At 35.9% G+C, this 17,565-nt stretch overlaps 1 protein-coding gene across 4 annotated transcripts in view; it reads left to right on the forward strand.

Annotated features, from left to right (window-relative positions):
• PPP1R12A (protein phosphatase 1 regulatory subunit 12A) overlaps positions 1–17,565 on the forward strand; it is a 114,697-nt gene that overhangs the window by 50,424 nt on the left and 46,708 nt on the right. For all 4 annotated transcript variants that reach the window (XM_042017679.1, XM_042017680.1, XM_042017681.1 and 1 more), the window contains exon 3: positions 11,351–11,469. In XM_042017679.1, the coding sequence (XP_041873613.1) occupies positions 11,351–11,469 (119 nt within the window). The remainder of the gene's footprint in view (positions 1–11,350; positions 11,470–17,565) is intronic.

Below are 17,565 nucleotides of genomic sequence, written 5' to 3' on the forward strand. Positions count from 1 at the left end.
ACAGCAATGTAGGAACTGTAAGTGTAAGAATAACCTTCGGGGGGTTTGAAGGGTTTATTCTTTTTTGGGCCGCTGAGCTGACCTGGCTTGCCAGCAGCACTTGGCATAGATATGCAGGTAAAAAAAAAAGTCTAAGCTGCTTTTCAGTCATATCTGGTACTTCTGATCAAGAAGCCTGGCTGAGTAGGGCCTGTTCAGTGGTGGAATCCCATGCTTCATCTCCCACCTCATAAGCCTGAACCACTTGGTACCGTTCAGTGTTCTTTCATGATGCCTGAGGGTGTTGGTGCCAGAAAGTATGTTTCAAAGCAGTTGTTTTTAATCTGTTTTCTATCTAAGTTTTAGTAACTTGATCATCTGAAGCTGTTTCTTACTTATTGGAGGGTTTTTAATCAAAACTCTTGCTGTAACCCATTTTAATCCTAAAGAGCAAAACATTACTTAGGCAAAGAGCATTAATGAAAATGTCAGGGATGGCTCCTATCTCCTTCAGCTTGGTTCCCAGTTATGGTTTTAATTAAGTGAGTACGTCGTGATATTATTAGTGATACATTCAGAAATGGATTTTTGGAGAATAATCAGAAATTTGGATTTTTGAATGACAAGATAAAAGCTTGTGGTAAGGTAAGGTAAACCACATTAAACTGATTATGCAAACTGATATGGGCTTTGGGTCTTACAGAGATGCTACAAGGTGAAGGGATGTTTTTGTCAGGATCCAAAATGTTTATTTAAGTACTAGGAAATGTTATCTGGAGGTGTATAATTAAAAGCAAAAGCAATCAAAGATGAAAATTGATACAACCCACTGAGAAAATGAGAAGAGGACTTCAGAAGGATAAAACAAGCCATATGACAAAAACAGGGAAAGAAGATATATTCCTAGCCAAAGAAAAACAACTCTTCTAGAAGAATGACTGACTCTTACAAGTTGATACTGGTAAAGATGCAGTGTTTGTTTTGAGAGCTGTGAAAAGGTCCTGCAGGCTTTAGAAGATTGTTTCAGTTAATTTCCATTTGCAGCCTTCTTTCTGGAAGAATAGATTGGGAAAAAAAACATGTGTCCCCTAGTGTCCTCTCCCCCCCGTCAAAAGTGTGATGCTCTGTGCAACATAACAGTTCCTCCTTCTTCAAACTTGTGTTGGTTATCTGCAATGATAAAGCTAAATTCTATTAGATAAAATAATGGACAGACTGGGAAATCAGTGAAGTAGTATCAGTTGGCATTTTCTTTTATGAAGACGAACTGTGGTAGTGTCCTATTTCTAGCATGTTTTTGCTGCATATATGTATGTCCTAAGAATAATGAAATGCTAATGAAGTTGTTAAGGTTGATGGTAAAGTTCCCTTTTTAAAATCATGTCATTATGTGGTAATCTTTTCTACTGTGTAGCTGTGATCTGATGCGTGGAATAAAACCCAGCTGACAGAAATACACAGTAAAATATAGTTGATGGGTTAGAGGAAACTGTAGGACTTAACCAATTTTCATACCTGCTTGTTCAGCTGAGGGAGTCAAGGAGAGCTGGTCACTTTAGAATGCACAAAGTGTGTCCTCTATAGCTGCCTTCTTTGAGATTGGATTACTGTGTGCATCTCTACTTGTGACCCTAAATATTTTTAGTTGGTGTATTAGTAGTTAGTAAGTGTTCCTGCTCTTCTAAGGGTAAATGTAATAGAAACTAAGTTCAGAGATACCTTCCTCAGGAACACAATTTAATGGAAAATATCTTTTTTTCTTTTTTAGCAGTTCATTCAATCTAATTAAAAGTCAAAGGACTGATGCTGATTGTAATGCTCAGAGCACTCTTAATTTTTGGCTGAAAAAGAAATTGAAAGCAGAGTTGGTATCTAAAAAACCCATCCTGCTTTGAGAAGTGAAATGGGAGAGATCTTACTTGTTTGTCACAAAACATTGATTTTATTTGTATCCTGAGAACAATTTAGAGTAGATGCCTTACATCTGAATTCTGAAGTTAAATGTGATACATACGGAGGAGAACACATACAAAAGAATGATCGATAGGGAAACCTGTGAGCTTGGATAGACTCACAAGAAGCAACACTAAGGTCCTTCCTGGCTTGTAGCTTGTAGCTGCCCATTGCCACCAGTAAGTTCCTATTTTCTAGGTAGGCCTAGAATGTGGGAGAACAGCTCTAGATTGATACATGAGCAACCAAGTTCTGAATTGCAGAAGTGCTTGGTGAGCATGGCCAGTTCAAATCAACCAGTTCAAAATTGCTGTATGAAAGATTCTTTGTAGACTGTGGAATACATGGAATTGTTAGTGCTGTTGACCACTGAATATAATATTTATTCAGTGATTTTTTTATTTATTTATTCTGATATAAAAATAATTTAATTTGCAGTGAAGTTGGTTTTGAGCATTGTTTTCTAGGAGAAAACAAGGTTGTGGTATAGATTGTCACTTCTGTGCATCTCAGTTTTTTTTCTTTCAGCTTTTACCTGAGTGGTTTTCTCTGTTGTGAGTTTGACCCTATTTTGGCACATACAGTAGACTTTCTAATGACACTAAAGCAGTTTATGACCTACTTATCCTTCCTTAAAGCCATGTCTTTTGTTGGCTATCCTAAACTGCGTCATTTCAGTGCAAATGATCCTAATCTGTGTGTGTTTTTCTAGTGTTATCCCTGACTGAGGCATGATAAAAGATGTTTGAATTCTTCTGAAATGCATGTAGATGTAGCCATGGTATCTCTAGACACTTAGGGCTGCTGTGCATTGATGAAAGTGAGTTCTTTGGATACAGTTCAGATACTAAGACACAGAAATGTGGGGTTTTTCTATAAACAGCAGATATGACAGGAAAAAAGTATATAAAACGAATTATTTGAAACCTCTTTATTACAGATGAGGTGCTGCTTATCAAATTTGAGTAAAGAGTAGGAGTTTTCTTTTGGAAGTGATTTCAAGGAAATTCAAAGTGGACTGAACATGTAAACAACTGCTATGAAGTGCAGATTGCTGTTACGTAAGTAGGGGTCAGACTAAGCTCAGTACTACTGAGTGATGCTAGAAGCTGCACTGTGATAGTAATGTTGCTTTACAGAGAGGTCTGCTTACTATATTATTACATAATATAATTACAAATAAGATAAGTTCTGTGATGTAGTAGTTATGTATGTGCTAAGATCTGTTTAACACGGGAAAAGAATTGATCTTGGTTTAAATTTTTCTGATACAAATTCGAGCATGTGGCTGTTGGAGAAAAACAAGCCCGTTAGGTCCATACTCATAACTTCTGCTGAAATAGAAATCAACAGGTAAAATCATTATTTTTGATGCTACCATACCCAAATATAGCAATGCTGCTTTTGGCATAAGGCAGGAGGGATGGTAAGCTGCTTGGTGGGATCATGTCTTGTTAGCTGAGGAAAGTGGGCAGCAGCATGGTCTTCCATCTCCCTCCTCCTGCCTCCATGCTGCTGTTACCTCTTCTTCTCAACCAGTGTAACTCAATCCCAAGTGTTCACCTTGATGACAATTCTGTAAATCACCACAAATGCTTGGAGACTTGCTACAGGAAACCATTCCAAGCATAGTGTTGTCAGCTGGAGTTACAGTATGTCCTCTGCAGCTGCAATGAGACATTTTTCATACTCAACCTTCACTTTTGAACAATATGCTGCAAACGTCAAAATGAACACTTGTTCATGGAGTTCATCATGAAAATAACATTTGGTATGCACTTTAAAAATACTTCTTGTTTTTCTTCATTTCATTCCTGCTGAAATTTTTGCCCTGTATTCCTCCTGGTAATGCCAGGCTCCACTTCTATTTTTTTCTTGGGTGCTGGTTTGTTTGGGAGTTTTTCTGTGGTTTGTTGGTTTTTTGGTTTGGTTTTTTTTAAATAGGCCATATGTTTCTGTATATGGCTTTCTTTGTGTTTTCTACTTTACTTTCTTCACTCACTGTTTATTTTCACCTAAACACTGCTTTGCCACCTCTCAAATGCCTTTCCCTCTATATGGATGTGGCAAAATATGGAGGCTTAGTTGCTTTTCAGATGCTGCAAGTAGGAATTTTTCCTGTTCCATCTTTGCATGATTAAGTTTAGCTGGCCGCCTACATACAAGTATTTCTAGAGCTGGCTTCTTTCAAAGGTTTCTTGGAACACATGGGGGCTAAGACTAACCAGATACTGTTATCTACACTGTTTCTTTTATGCTCCTGCATACTGAGAAGGAAGACAGATGGGATTCTACTTAGTGTGCTTCCTTGGGCATATGAGTTGCAGTGAAGGCTAGGAACAGCCAGCTATGTGCAAACTTCAGGGGTGTGTTGGTATGTTATGGAATGTTGGCTTCATAATCATAAATATGTTTTTTATATAGGTACAGTATTTAGAAATGATAGAAAGTGCTGTTTACATAGGAAGATTTTTTGTTTGTTTGTTTTACTACTTTGATAGCTTTGGGAGTATTTGACACTTTCGAAGCAAAGATGTGTGTCAGTCCAAGATGCCTTTCATAAGAGCTTCACGAGGGAGAATCAAGCTGGATTTGATGCTATCTGCAAGAGCTGTTGCATATTGAAGGATGTAAAAAAGGCTTTGCAAACTGGTTAATTATTTAGAAAAAAAGATACGTGCTGAAATCTGGATTATACTGATGAAAATTGAAAATAAATGTCTCCTTCCATTTGCTTAAAATCTTCTGGCCATTTGTTTCTCAACTATTTTTTGTTGTTCTTTTTTTAAACATCTCTAGCTATCAGAAATTCTTGGGTTTTGTGTTCTGCAAGAGGAAATCATAAGTTGACCTCTGGTCTCTTGTTGATATTAGCTGTCTTAAAATCATCACTCATGTATTTCAGGATAAATAATTGTCTCATTATGCCAAATAACCCTAATTGGTCTGATTTAACTTGGTATTTTGCACAGCTACTAGCTGATGATACTGCTCATAGGGGGAGCATTCCTTTTTAGAAAGTGCTGCAGCATTCTTTTTTCAAAAGAGCAAGATGTGAATGAAAATCTTCTGGATTTTGCAAAGCAGCATAACCTTAAAAGTGCTTGAGTTTTGTCATGATTTGATTTAAATTTAAATGCTGTCACAGACGCCTGTCTTTCTTGTGCTGGTCTCTATTCAGTTCTAAATATTCAGAGGCAGAAGGTTGAGGCGCAGCAGTGACTGACCATGTGGGTTGGCATTTTGCAGAGTGCTTGAATAAGATATCCCTGTGAGTTTGACTTTATTGTTTTTCAAGTCATTGGATTTGTTGTCCTTTGGTCTTAAAATCATGCAGGAGAAAGGATTCTAGGCCTGCTTGAATTTCTACAGTTTTGGCTTCAATACTGAATTTGGTACCTTCATTTCCTTTTATAAATCATAGATTCAGAAGAGACAACTGCAGTAGTACCTCAACTGTGGAGAAAGGAGGTTGAGGAAAGTTACCTGCTGGTTTTCTCTGAAGGGCATGAGCAGCATCCCCTGTGGTGCAGAGCAGGTGCTGTGTGAGGGGCCCCTGCCCGGGCAGGCAGGGCTCCTCCATGCCTGGCAAGGCCTACCAGCTGCCTGCCTCACGTTACACACATTTTAACACTCTCCACCAAACGCTTGAAGGGATTACAATATAGATTTGCAAAACCATGAAGTTGTGGCTTTTTATTATTACATTTATCTGGGTTTTGAATTACGTGTTTAAAAGTGAGTGTAACAGTGTGAGGGTCCATGAGGGAGTGATTGAGGGGTGGCTGGATACTGGCTGTTCATACCTATTCAGCCAACTGTATGTTTTCCGTGAGACTTGCTCACTGACATAGGGCATATTTATACTGTGTTCCACAACAGAATGTAGCATAATGCTACTATAATGCTCCTGGATTTGCATCAGGTTTGTATTATTTTAAGACATTCAAGAAAAAATAAGAAGACCAGGCCTTTCTTCTGTATCTTATTTTGAGAAGTGCATCCTTGTAATTCAAGATTCATATAGAAGCTGTAATCCTGTCTCTCAATATGTTGTCCATACAGGTAGGTATACATTTGCTTACCTGGCCTTTAAGTGTTATTTTTGCTGAAAGTTAAAAACCAAAAAAAAACCCCAAACCGTTAAAACCAGACCCAAACAAAACTACATTTGGAAACTACCAGTAAGCTTGAGGTAGCATTTCTACCTCTCTCTGAGTTAATAACATTGTTAGGAATTCAGATTGGAAGTGAAACTATTCTACAGTTAGGAAATATTTTAAGAAATATTCCCAGACATTTAAAGCAATAGAAGGTCTGAAAAGAATCAGGTTTTACAGTTTTAGTGTACTTCAACTTTAAAAAATATTGGAAATAGCAATGTTAAAATTTTATAATTTTTATTTGTTAAATGTCTCTTGAAGGTCTAATTGTTTGGCCAGAGTTGTTATAGATGTATTTTTATCGGGAATTTGGATGATTTACAAAGATGTACTTTAAAAAGTGTGTTGATGCTTTATATTTAAAAAAAACAGTGAAATAATTCTGAAAGGCATTTTTTTTAAAGAAAGGTGATTAAAATATGTGTTCCAAAGTTGTTAGAGTTTTTGATTTGTTTTTACATCCTGTGGACTGTGGGGCAAATTTTTTTCATTTTCTTCAAAGGAGGATTTGCACAGCTGCATGAACACAGTGACACTTTTTCTGTCTCTGGCTCCCTAGTATCATTCAGTTGAGATACTCATGGAATTAATTTGAACTCCACCATCTATGTTTTTTTTTTTTTTTTTAAACCTGCTGGGTTTAGCTGAAATCTTAAATGTTAGCTAATTAGTTAAAAGTTCTTGGCAGACCAGTTGTGCTGTTAGTTGGTGCCCCCACTAGCAATTAGGCCATTTCCCAGGAAGGCCACACCGAGCATGTTTATTTTAAATGTATATGCAATATTTTTTTAGGCCGGTCCCTCTTGTCACATTTTAGGAGTTAGGAACTGCTGTCCAGTCTTCTGAGCAGTCTGATAGGATCACTTGTTTGCACTAGTGAGTCTCCAGTGAGCTCAGTAAGCAGTTTGTAATGAACTGAATCAATCAGTGGCCACTTCTCTCCCCTTCCCTGTGCTTGCCACCCTTCTGGTGACCTTCAGGTTCAGCCAGTACTTCAAGTTAATTATTTCTGTAATGGCTTTGCAAACTTGTTTCTAGATACTGTGAACTGGGCCACAGTTCGAATGGAAACATATGCCCCTCTTTCTGGTGCTGAGATAAATAATGTGAAAATGCTATCTTGCAGTGTATACTGTTATCCAAGTATGACCATCTTCCAGATTCTTAAATTCTAAATTCACAGATAGGACTCAACTTTGTGTATAAAGTGTCTTCAGAGAGAGGTGTTTTCCTCTTTTTACTTTGTGTCTATATATGTGTTTTGTTTACAGATGTACACGCACACAAAATTCAGTTGTAAGATGTTTTTATTGGTTTGGTATTTTTTTTTTAATTTAGAATCTAGGCCATGTGGCTATTTAAAATTTTATTTCCAGTTCCTGGGTTTGGTTTTTGTGTGGACTATTTGCCTTTTGTACAGTAATCTCAGAGGGTTGTTATTTTTTGTCTCAGATATACTGAGATTCCAACCCTTTATTCATGGTATTAAAATGTATGTTTCATGAAAGGTTGGGGAGTATCTGAATTTTATAATAATTCTAGAAAATAAATGTTTCCTTGGTTTTTTTTTTTTTTCAAAATTGTCAATTTCAGTTTTCAGTAGCTATTGAGGAATATACAGCAATGACTCCTAAAAGAAAAAATTGAATTAGAAGTATATTTGCCTTCATAAAACAATGATATTGAAAAACAAACTTGTTCTTCCAGTCTTACCCAGACTGCATAATCCTTGTCATGGAAGTATCAGGGCAAAAGTATCAGGAATTATTTTCATTGCTTTTGCTGCTTTTATCTCTCCTAGTATTCCTGGGATAGTTACAGTTCTCTGTACTTAGACCATAAGAGTCTAAAAGCGGTACCTTTAGGTTCAGTGTTAACACTTGAAGGCTTTAGCTCAAAATAAGAGCACAGTATGAATCAAGCTACTGTTTCCTTGTCATCTATTTAGATTTAGAATGAACGCCTTCCAATATATTATACAGATGATCACTGGATTTTCTGAATTATTCTTATGTAGCTGTCTGTTGAACGTGACCTTTATTCAACAGGTAAATTGCAAAAGATAAAAATTAAAGTGCTATACCAAAAGGTTTAGTAAGTGATGGTGGAAATCTTATATGTTTTTACTTTTTCACTGCTTCCAAGTTTACATAAAGCACCTTTTTCTAGACATGATATCAAAAGGCATGGTTCTGGACTTTTTATTAGACAGCTCCAATTTCCTTTTCACTGAATACATGTAGCTGTATAAATTAAATACCCACCAAGGAAATGAAGTTATGTTTGCTTGCTTTAGAAAGATGAAATTTCCAGATGAAGGTAACATCTACTTTAAAAAGGTAAAATACAAGCAGTTGTTTGTATAGGTTGTTCGGGTTTTTTTCGCAAAACATGGAAGCCTTAAAATATGCATGCATATATACCTACACACAATAATACACTGTTGCATGTGAAATTTTTAGTATATGGTACCAGGATAACTGAAATGTCAAATATATCCATATTTGAAGTCAAACATACTTCAAGTTTTAATTAACATTTAGTTTGAAATACAATTCATTAAAAAAATAATTTTCTTACATCAACATCAAAATCTTCTCATTTTTAGGATTATTCTGGTACTGTCTTTTGCTCAGTTATGCCCTACAAACTCAGGGCATCATTCGCTTGGACTTGTTTACCCAATCTGTTCTCTTTTTGTATGCAATGCAGAATCAAGTTATCTACACATGGGAAATGATTGCTCTCCTTTCCATTGGTAGCACTAAGTTTCTAATGAAAGCTTTGATTCTCTAGGTACCAGGTTGACTTCATGTACCATGTGAACCCTGTCATTGCTTTGCTGAGACTAGCTGTGCTGTAAATAAATGCATACACTTTTACAGGACAGGGTAATCTGAATCATATGGAAAACAGAACAAGTGTAGATTTCGTTACCAGGTTTAAAAGATGTCTTTAAAATAGTTGGCATTTGAGTTACTTGGTTTATAGTGAATAATGTTCTTTCACTTAATTTACCTCAGAGGATCACTCTGATTTTTTGAGAGGGATAGCAGAGGAGAGGCCTAGTTGGAGTGGCTGAAGGCAGGCTGGGAAAAAAGTGTTCTCACTTCTTTGGCAAGGAATGTGCTGCCTTTCATCTTTGTTGTTTCTTCCATCCCTTTAAAGCCTGTGAACTCGGAGCAACTTCACCTGTCCTTCCTTTGCTGACCCAGGAAAACCAAAGCCCTGTAAGCGCCTGGAAAAGGAAAATCAGATAACTCTACTTCTCCAACCCTACTAATCCCCTAGCATTGCTGATCTGATTTTGATCTGTAAGCAGCTTCATTTTGAGTCTACTTTAAAGGATCAATTGATGATGAACTTGTCCATCTATAGAAATAATAACTTTTTAAAATGCTGTACTAGCTTTTTATTCATTCCCTGCACTTTATTATGAATTCCATCTTTTATCATGTCTGTAAATTATTGACCCAGTTGATCAAATACAACTGCTTCAATGAGATATGTATTTTCCTCTACAGCAGCAGCTTAATTTTCTGCTAGAGCTATTATGTAGAAATACGTAAAAATTATTTTTTCCTGTCTATATTAGAACATAAACATTGAAAGAACATGAGAATTCACTTGGACTTTTTTAATAAAGACATTTTTGTAAGTGGTTGATTTTGACTTTGTAAAAAAGTTGGTTTCCCCACTGCTGCTTTTGCCTGTTTTAGCAGACACCTACATAGCAATTACTTGATCTGTGACCTGGGGGGCTGTTTCACTGTTAATCCAACTGGTATTGTTGAGAAGCGTTATTACTCCATATTAATTTTTCTTTCCCTCAGAAGTTAAATCTTTTAACTGGAGAGAGGTCAGAGTTAGAGCACTTCTTTCAAGAAGAGCAGTATAAAACCAGCAGGGTATACCAGCATCAAAGTTGTTGGTGGCAACTGGTAATGCATATGTCAGGAGATAATGGTTGCGTTTCTGGGAACTAATTTTCATTTTGTGATCTATTAGATCTACTTGATCTTACCACTTCTTGTTGTAATTACAGAGATTTAGTAACAAGTACTATTTAAGTAATACATTAAAAAATACAGATATATGAGAGTATTTGATTCTGAGATATTGATTAAAGATAACAGATTCCAACTATTTAGGATGGTAATTAATTGGCAGAAGTTAAGCAGCATTTAAGTACTTCAAAGCATTTGTATTAGTGTTGGATTCGTTTTGTGACTGTCTCCTGCATAATTTGGCATTCTGTAATAGTAAACGTAAAAAAGCACTTTTTATTTCATATACCTGTTACCAAATGGCTGACTGATTTTTCAGTATATCCTGATTTTTGTTTTCTCAAATATATGGAAATTATTAATTAAGCTCTGCAAGATGGGAGGTATGTTTGCAGCTTTTTGTTTGTGTTGACTCCTGTCATGGCTCAAAGTATTGAATTTTCTAGGTTAAGTGGAAATATTATGGTCAGAAGGTGCAAGACTGGTCTGTATTGATCAATTTTAATTGGTCCTTAACTGTAGCTTGTCAAGAACTTCATAGGCTTACGGTTTAATAGAATTAAACAATTCAATGTTTTTGTGACCTATTGTTGGAATTGATCCTTTGATGTAATTGGAAATTCAGAATTTTGGATTCTTGACTCCTGAGACAGTAACACATTAAATAAGAAAACATACAGGGATTGCAATGTGTGAAGTAGTGTTTTCTTTCTTCCCCTTGCTTCCTTCCCCACCAAAAGCTGACCTTATGAATACATAGAAGGACATGTGGTTTTGTTTTTATTAACTTTAAGGAGCTGCCTAAGAGATCGGGAGTCATCATTCTGGAAAGGTGTAGAAACATTATGTGCCACTGAATTTGTGAGTTATAGGAAAAGTGCTTTAATAAGAGGAGGTCATGGGAATTGACGGTTCCATCCCTGTTTACTTTGTCATCACCTTGTCATCACTTTTGTTCCTTATCTAGCCATTTTCTTCTTTCAGTTCTTCCTGATATGTATTAAACATGTCAGGAGTCTTTGTGGCAAACTGAAGGCCAGAAGGCTATTTGTATTAATGGGTATTAGGATGAAAAGGCTTATGCGTGTTCATAAGTTGCAGACAGTCAAAACGGTTTTTACTTACACCTAATACAAATTTTTCTATTAATTGTGCGTGTGCATATGATATCCTAGTGGCTGCTATTTTTTTTTTTTTAATCAGCTTTGCTATGTTAATTACAGGCTTTTTTTCTTTGTCTGTTGGCAGGTATTTAATTAGTCAAGGAGCACATGTAGGAGCTGTAAATAGTGAAGGAGACACTCCATTAGATATTGCTGAAGAAGAGGCAATGGAAGAGCTGCTTCAGAATGAAGTAAATAGACAAGGTAATTTTGAATACAGAAGGGTGGTTGTATTTATTGGACACTAAATGTATTTTTGAAAGCTTAGGTTAAATTGGGACTTTTAAAGTCACTCTATGTTCTAGAAAGAGTTGTCAATATAGAATGTACAGTGCTTAAGTGTGTATCTCTTAAGACAGATTTACATAATTAAACAGTTACTAGTTTACTGTTACAGGCTTTGCCCAGTTTTAATTTATGTGCTTAAACCCATTTAATGCCCAGAGCAAATGGTAAAAAGAAAGTGGAAGACATGATCTGCAGGGAAATAAGAGATACCTACTGATACACAGAAGTAGACCATGGATTTGCAAAGGCTTTGATTCAATAAATTGGTAGTGTTAACAGAAATTTGATTAGCAGTTTTTACAGTTAATACACAACGAACATCAGATGAGACACTTACGTGCATTTTTTGTCTGTATTACCATTTCTCTACTTTAATTAGTTGATCTCTTGTTTAACAGTACTGTAAGTCTTTGCTCAAGAGTTGTTTGCCTCAGCCTAGATTTTTTAAGGTCGTTTTTGGAATGTTTGGCTTTACTGGTGTGTGATACTAATTCACTGCATTAGCTCTTTGTAAAAAATTGGAATTATTTGGGGAATGAACTCTTCCAAAATCTCTCTCTTATATGTTATTTCTTTTTTAAAAATAGAGATTATTTGTTAATGGGATTTTACATTCATTTTTACAATGCAGATATTCAGCATTACACACTAATTTTTATCCTTTTGCAAGTTTAAATGATTTTGAACAGCCCAATTATAAAATTAGTATTACCAACCTAAACTAAATGCCACAAATCACTGAAAATTTCCATGAGGTTTACATATTTCACAGTTGAAGCTCACTATAAACTGTCTGTGGTACTGTCTTTATAAATCTGAGAAGGTACATGTTCCAGCATGTTCCCACATGTATCTGTTAGCTTCTAAAGGAATAATCTAGGTTGTTTTAAAATACTAAATTTCACATGTTTTGGACAACTTACTTTCCTTCCTCTTGCATTTTTATGTCAGTTGGTTTGCTTGCTTGTTTCACAGAAGCAAGGAAGAAGGCGTACTTTATCCCTCCTAAATTTGTGAAATTTGTGTCTGAAGATGTAAGAACTAAGGGCTTTTACATGCAGAGATGAAATCAAAGGAAGTATTTCATGATTGTGGATGAGAATGGAATAGAAAGGATATGAATGTGGATGTGAACTTACAGTGTATATCTTACTAAATCACGAGACAGTTGTCTCAGCAGTAAGATTTTAATTAGGCACTTTTGATGGCATCCTTAGCTTGAGTATAGATATTACTTTAAATTGTATGTTAATGTTACATAAAAAATTACTATTTAGTCATTATCAGGATCATCTAGAAAGTGCCTAATTGTGTGTATGTTGTGGTTAGAGAAGTTAATAGTTCTAAAATAGGAACTTAATTGTTTCTCTTGATGTGGAATTAACAGTGAGGAATTGTGAGTGTTTCATCTTTGACTATACATGTAGCTGAATACAATTATCCCTCCAGCAGTGAGATAATTCATATTCCTTCCATATGATACACTACTTCATATCAAATAAAGCAGTGCCACAGTTTTGATAATGCAAGTTAACAGTGGGGTTTGTGGAATGATCAACCCTGGCTCAGTGTTATGGGTAATGGAAAACCAGCCTATTTATTTTGAAAATAAAATATATGGGTGACAAAATATCCTTTCTCTGTGTAGGTAAAATGTGCAGTGTGAAAATTAAGTAGGCGTTTTCCATAACCTTTTTGCCTTGCAACCCTTTCATGTGTTTGTTCCTACATTCATTGTAGGTTCATTTTTGAACGTTGCAGTGTTAATGCTGTAAATATGGCTTCCTACATATTGGCAGCCAGAGTTGTTTGGTGGCAAAAGATTGCTTGGAAAGATCGGTCAGGTTCATTGTGATTTCAGATTTAAGTGATGACATTTGTTGTTCGTTTCTGTTAGAAGTCCAAGGAGAATCACTTGTTAGATCTCCTTTTTTCTGCTTTTGCAAGCCTTATGTCTTTATAGGAAACATCCAAACAGACTACTCAGGTACTCAGCATTCTACTGATCAGTTTGTACTTATGCCCAATTTTTTGCAGGTATCATTTTAAGGACATGTCTTATTACAGGACAAAATGTGGGAGCCTCTAGAGACATTAAATTCACAAAAATAAATAATAGAATATAATACAGTTCAGTTCTCTGTGATATTACAGGTTTAATAAAAGGAAGGATCTGCAATGTTTCCTCATCCTATTTTAGCATTCAGCTACAAGGCCTGATCTGACTAGAGAGGAGATGGTCAGTGATAAAATAATCTTCTTGTTATACAAGTTCTATTGTAAGGAGTGTTGGCCATTAAAGAAGAGAGATCTTCTAGTATTGTTATCCAGTGTCTTTCTTCAGTCATTCTGATCCCCACATGCTGCACCTCTAAATTGCACCAAGGGTCAGATGCCTTTTCATGTGTCCTCCTGTGTCCTGCTGAGCAAATAGCATGACTTGGTATGATGGGCTGTGCAGGAATTGTGAACTAAGGGAATAGCTGTCCTGTAACTGAAGCCATACCACTCTGATAGTTAGGAAAATATTTTTCTACCCTAATCTTCAATGGGAAATTATTGGCTTAATTACTTTTTAAGCTTAAAACCTAGCTTAGTTTTGTAATTTGTGAGAAGGGAAATTACATACTCAAGTATTTTTTGACCTAGTTACAAACACTTCACAGACAGCAAGATCAGGTGTTTTGTGGAAATTATTCCGAAGCAGTGCCGAACAACTGTTTTATTTGCACTCCATATGGTTAAACCATTCTGTGTGTTAAAAAAACCCCTTCTTCTAGGACTTGTTTTATTGTTTCTCCTTAGGACTAATATCTTTAGCATTGGTCAATCCCATGTATAAATAGGTGCCACTACAATCCTCAAAATCATTTAGTTTCCTCAAAAATATTATTTAGTTTCTCAGTGTGATCTGTCATGTTTCTACCCTGCAGTGTTTCAACACAGAGCTGTGGAAGTTGTCTTTTAACAGTAAAGTTTTCATTTGCCCTGGTGAATACCGGCAGACTTGAAAGAGATGTGGGCTTTGATCCTGGCTAGCCCTGGCCAGTTTTAAATGTTCTCTCTCCTCAGGGCTCGAGTGGGGTTAAGTATAATGGTTTGAAGTGATTTTTTTTAGCTGTTGATCATCAGATGTCCTCTTAAAATTATTTTTAACTGCTTAAGCAGTTACTTTAAATTATAGGAAGCATTCTCAGGAGGTGAGTTAGTGGGGAGAGGTGATGTGAGGTGAATCATGATACAGTGTGGTAGCTATTTATTCAGTAACTATCAGAGTGATCACTCCTCCTGTTCCAAGGAGAAACACATGTTCCTCATTCTTAATTATAGGTAATGTAACAAGACTCTCCAGATGTATTGCTTAACTCAGATTTGTTTATGTGGATAAAATGCGAACTATTACATTTGTGTATAAACATTCACTTCATGAAGTAAAAAGTGGGTTGATCTTCCGTGCAGTATCTATAAAACATGCCTTTATATGGCTGAGGCGTCCTGCAACAATGATTCAGCAGTTAAATTTATGCTGAATTTTCATTAAATGCTCACTGAATGGCACACTGTTTTCAAACCTGTTTGGGGCTGTTGAGTAACACTTGTTGATCAGAAAAAAAGTGGAAGCATTTAGCAATAAAATTATTAATGATTTAAGTTGTTAGGCTTCCAGAGGTTAAGTGCACGGGTGGTGTGAGCGACTGCTGCGGCTGAGGCTGAGCTGGGAGGCAGCGCATTGCCATCTATGGGCCGTAGGGAGAAAGGGTTGGAAACAGATGATGAGCATTTTCTTTTGCCCTGGTATCTCAGTAGAGTCTGGAAAACAAAAGGAAGGAGAAGGGCCCCATACAAGGTATAATAAAGGCTGTTTACATTCCATTTTCTGTAGTTAATAATGGGAATTTAATTTAGTTTATCTCCGAGCACAGCTTTTTTTCTATGACACAAAGTTTAATTCCCATTTTCATGCCAGTTATTAATGTGGAATATTTTATTTAGATTGGCAAGATTCTGGTACTTTATTCTGTTGAAATACGGTGAGAAATTTAGTGTCTTGTAAAATAATGTATTGATACAGCCATTACTCCTCTGCAACCATTGTATCTTGTTTGGGCTTCAGAAATGCAGTAGTTCGTGATATTGATGGCAGTCTATATTGAGTATTAGTTACTTTTCCTGCAAAAGCACTGCTATTTTGACATACTAACCTGGATCGTTTGGCCTGTCTGGAAAGTATGCTTAGATGTGACCCATTAGAAGCTCACAAAATCAGGGTTTGGAATGAGTTTTTTCTCTGTTCTTCCTTTATTAAAAAGTGCCTCAAAACAAACAGCTGCGTACATTGACAGTTTTACATTGATAGGAATTTTTTTGAATTCTTCAGGTGGAGAAGGTTACTCATGTTGATAAGGATTCACAGTTGGACTTTGGGCATGCAAAAAGAGAATGGACATAACTGTGACTAAGAGATGATGAAATAGAAACTATTTATTTGCATAGTAGTGTTTTGTAGGCAACACTGTCATGTAAATTACTGTACTCTAGAGTATTGTCCCAGGATCTGCTGATCACTGCTGTGTCATTCTGAAATGTGAACAGATGCTCAGGCCCATGAAGTTACAATTTGCAGTAATTCACATATCAGTATGTAGGAACTTTCCGAGGAATGAGAATATGTGATTATCAATGTGTTACTGATTCAGATTTCGTGGTCTTCACTCTTCATATTTGTCATACTTGCTAAGTTTTTCAGCTTTTCCCTCTGCTGAGTCCTTCAACAACCTTGTATGTCTTCCTGCGTCTTACAGACTCAACATCCTGATTATGGTTTTACATCAGTTTCTGATAAAATGTAATTCTATTCATTTTTACCTAAATTGTCAAGACTAAATTGGTTTTACTGGTCAATTAATTGGATGAGTCTAGGAGTTTGGTCAAGTCCTCAGAACACGGACTGTTCAACTTTCTTCAATTGCTTTATGGTACTTAGAGAAGTCTTATCTTTTGATTGTCCTTAGCATAAAATTTTACAGTATGTATCTCCCAAGTCCCTGCATACCAGTGTGTAAGATTAGAGAAATCATACACATAAGAACATTCAGTTGAAGGTTGGGCCACTGATTTTCTGTTAGAGGTCAACCTAGATACAATTTGTGCTCTTGATGATCACAGTTTCTAAATTGCTTTTCCTAGTGAGTTGTCACCATTCAGCCATCACAGATAAAATTATGTTCATGCATTGTTCTTTTCAAGACCTCTTTCCTGCTTTGTTCTTAAGTTTGCTCCATATAGTAGTAATTAGAAAAATGCTTGCAAATACATGCTTGCATTGCCCATTCAGGGTCTGGAATTTATTTCCATCTGTTTAACCTGATACATATACTTGTAGATGTTATGATGGTAGGCTGTGTTTCTCCCTTTTCATCGGCGTATGATATTTTTTTTGTGAGACATAGTGTAAAAAGTTTTCAGTGTTTTTGATGGTTTTTTAGTAGAGCTATGGAATGCAATAGCCAAAGTGTTGTCTATTTGTGTATAAGGTTTGCGAGTCACAGTGATAGGAGACAAACCAGAAATGCTTTAGAAATATAGAAGATTCAACACCATCAGTGTTGAGAATTGAGACTTTTTCTCTTCCCATAGAGATCTGTTTGTAAAACGACTTTGGCTGTTTTCTACTGTGTACAGATACATCAACTCAGACTTATTTTTTGGTGCTTAGAAAGCAAAAATAGAATTTTTTCTCTTTTTTTTTAACAGGTAACTTCAGTGGTTATTACTGTGATGTAGACATTGTTAAAGAATGAGTTTGAAGAGTTTTAGCAGATTGATTTTTATTATTGTTTGTTTATAATTCTTTTTCCACCCAGCCTTCTCCTTTTGTTAAAAAATGCATTAAGCAAGCTGTCTTACAACATTGGATGTTTCCGTAACCTTGGAATTCATCTTCCAAAAGATATTAATATCTAATTCTGAACATTATTCAGATTGTTTAGCTTTTATTTTATTATGTCACAT

The sequence above is a fragment of the Corvus kubaryi genome, unplaced genomic scaffold, assembly GCF_017639235.1.
Source record: "Corvus kubaryi isolate FWS band 111438036 unplaced genomic scaffold, C.kubaryi_AGA036_p1.0 137, whole genome shotgun sequence".
NCBI classification, from domain to species: domain Eukaryota; kingdom Metazoa; phylum Chordata; class Aves; order Passeriformes; family Corvidae; genus Corvus; species Corvus kubaryi.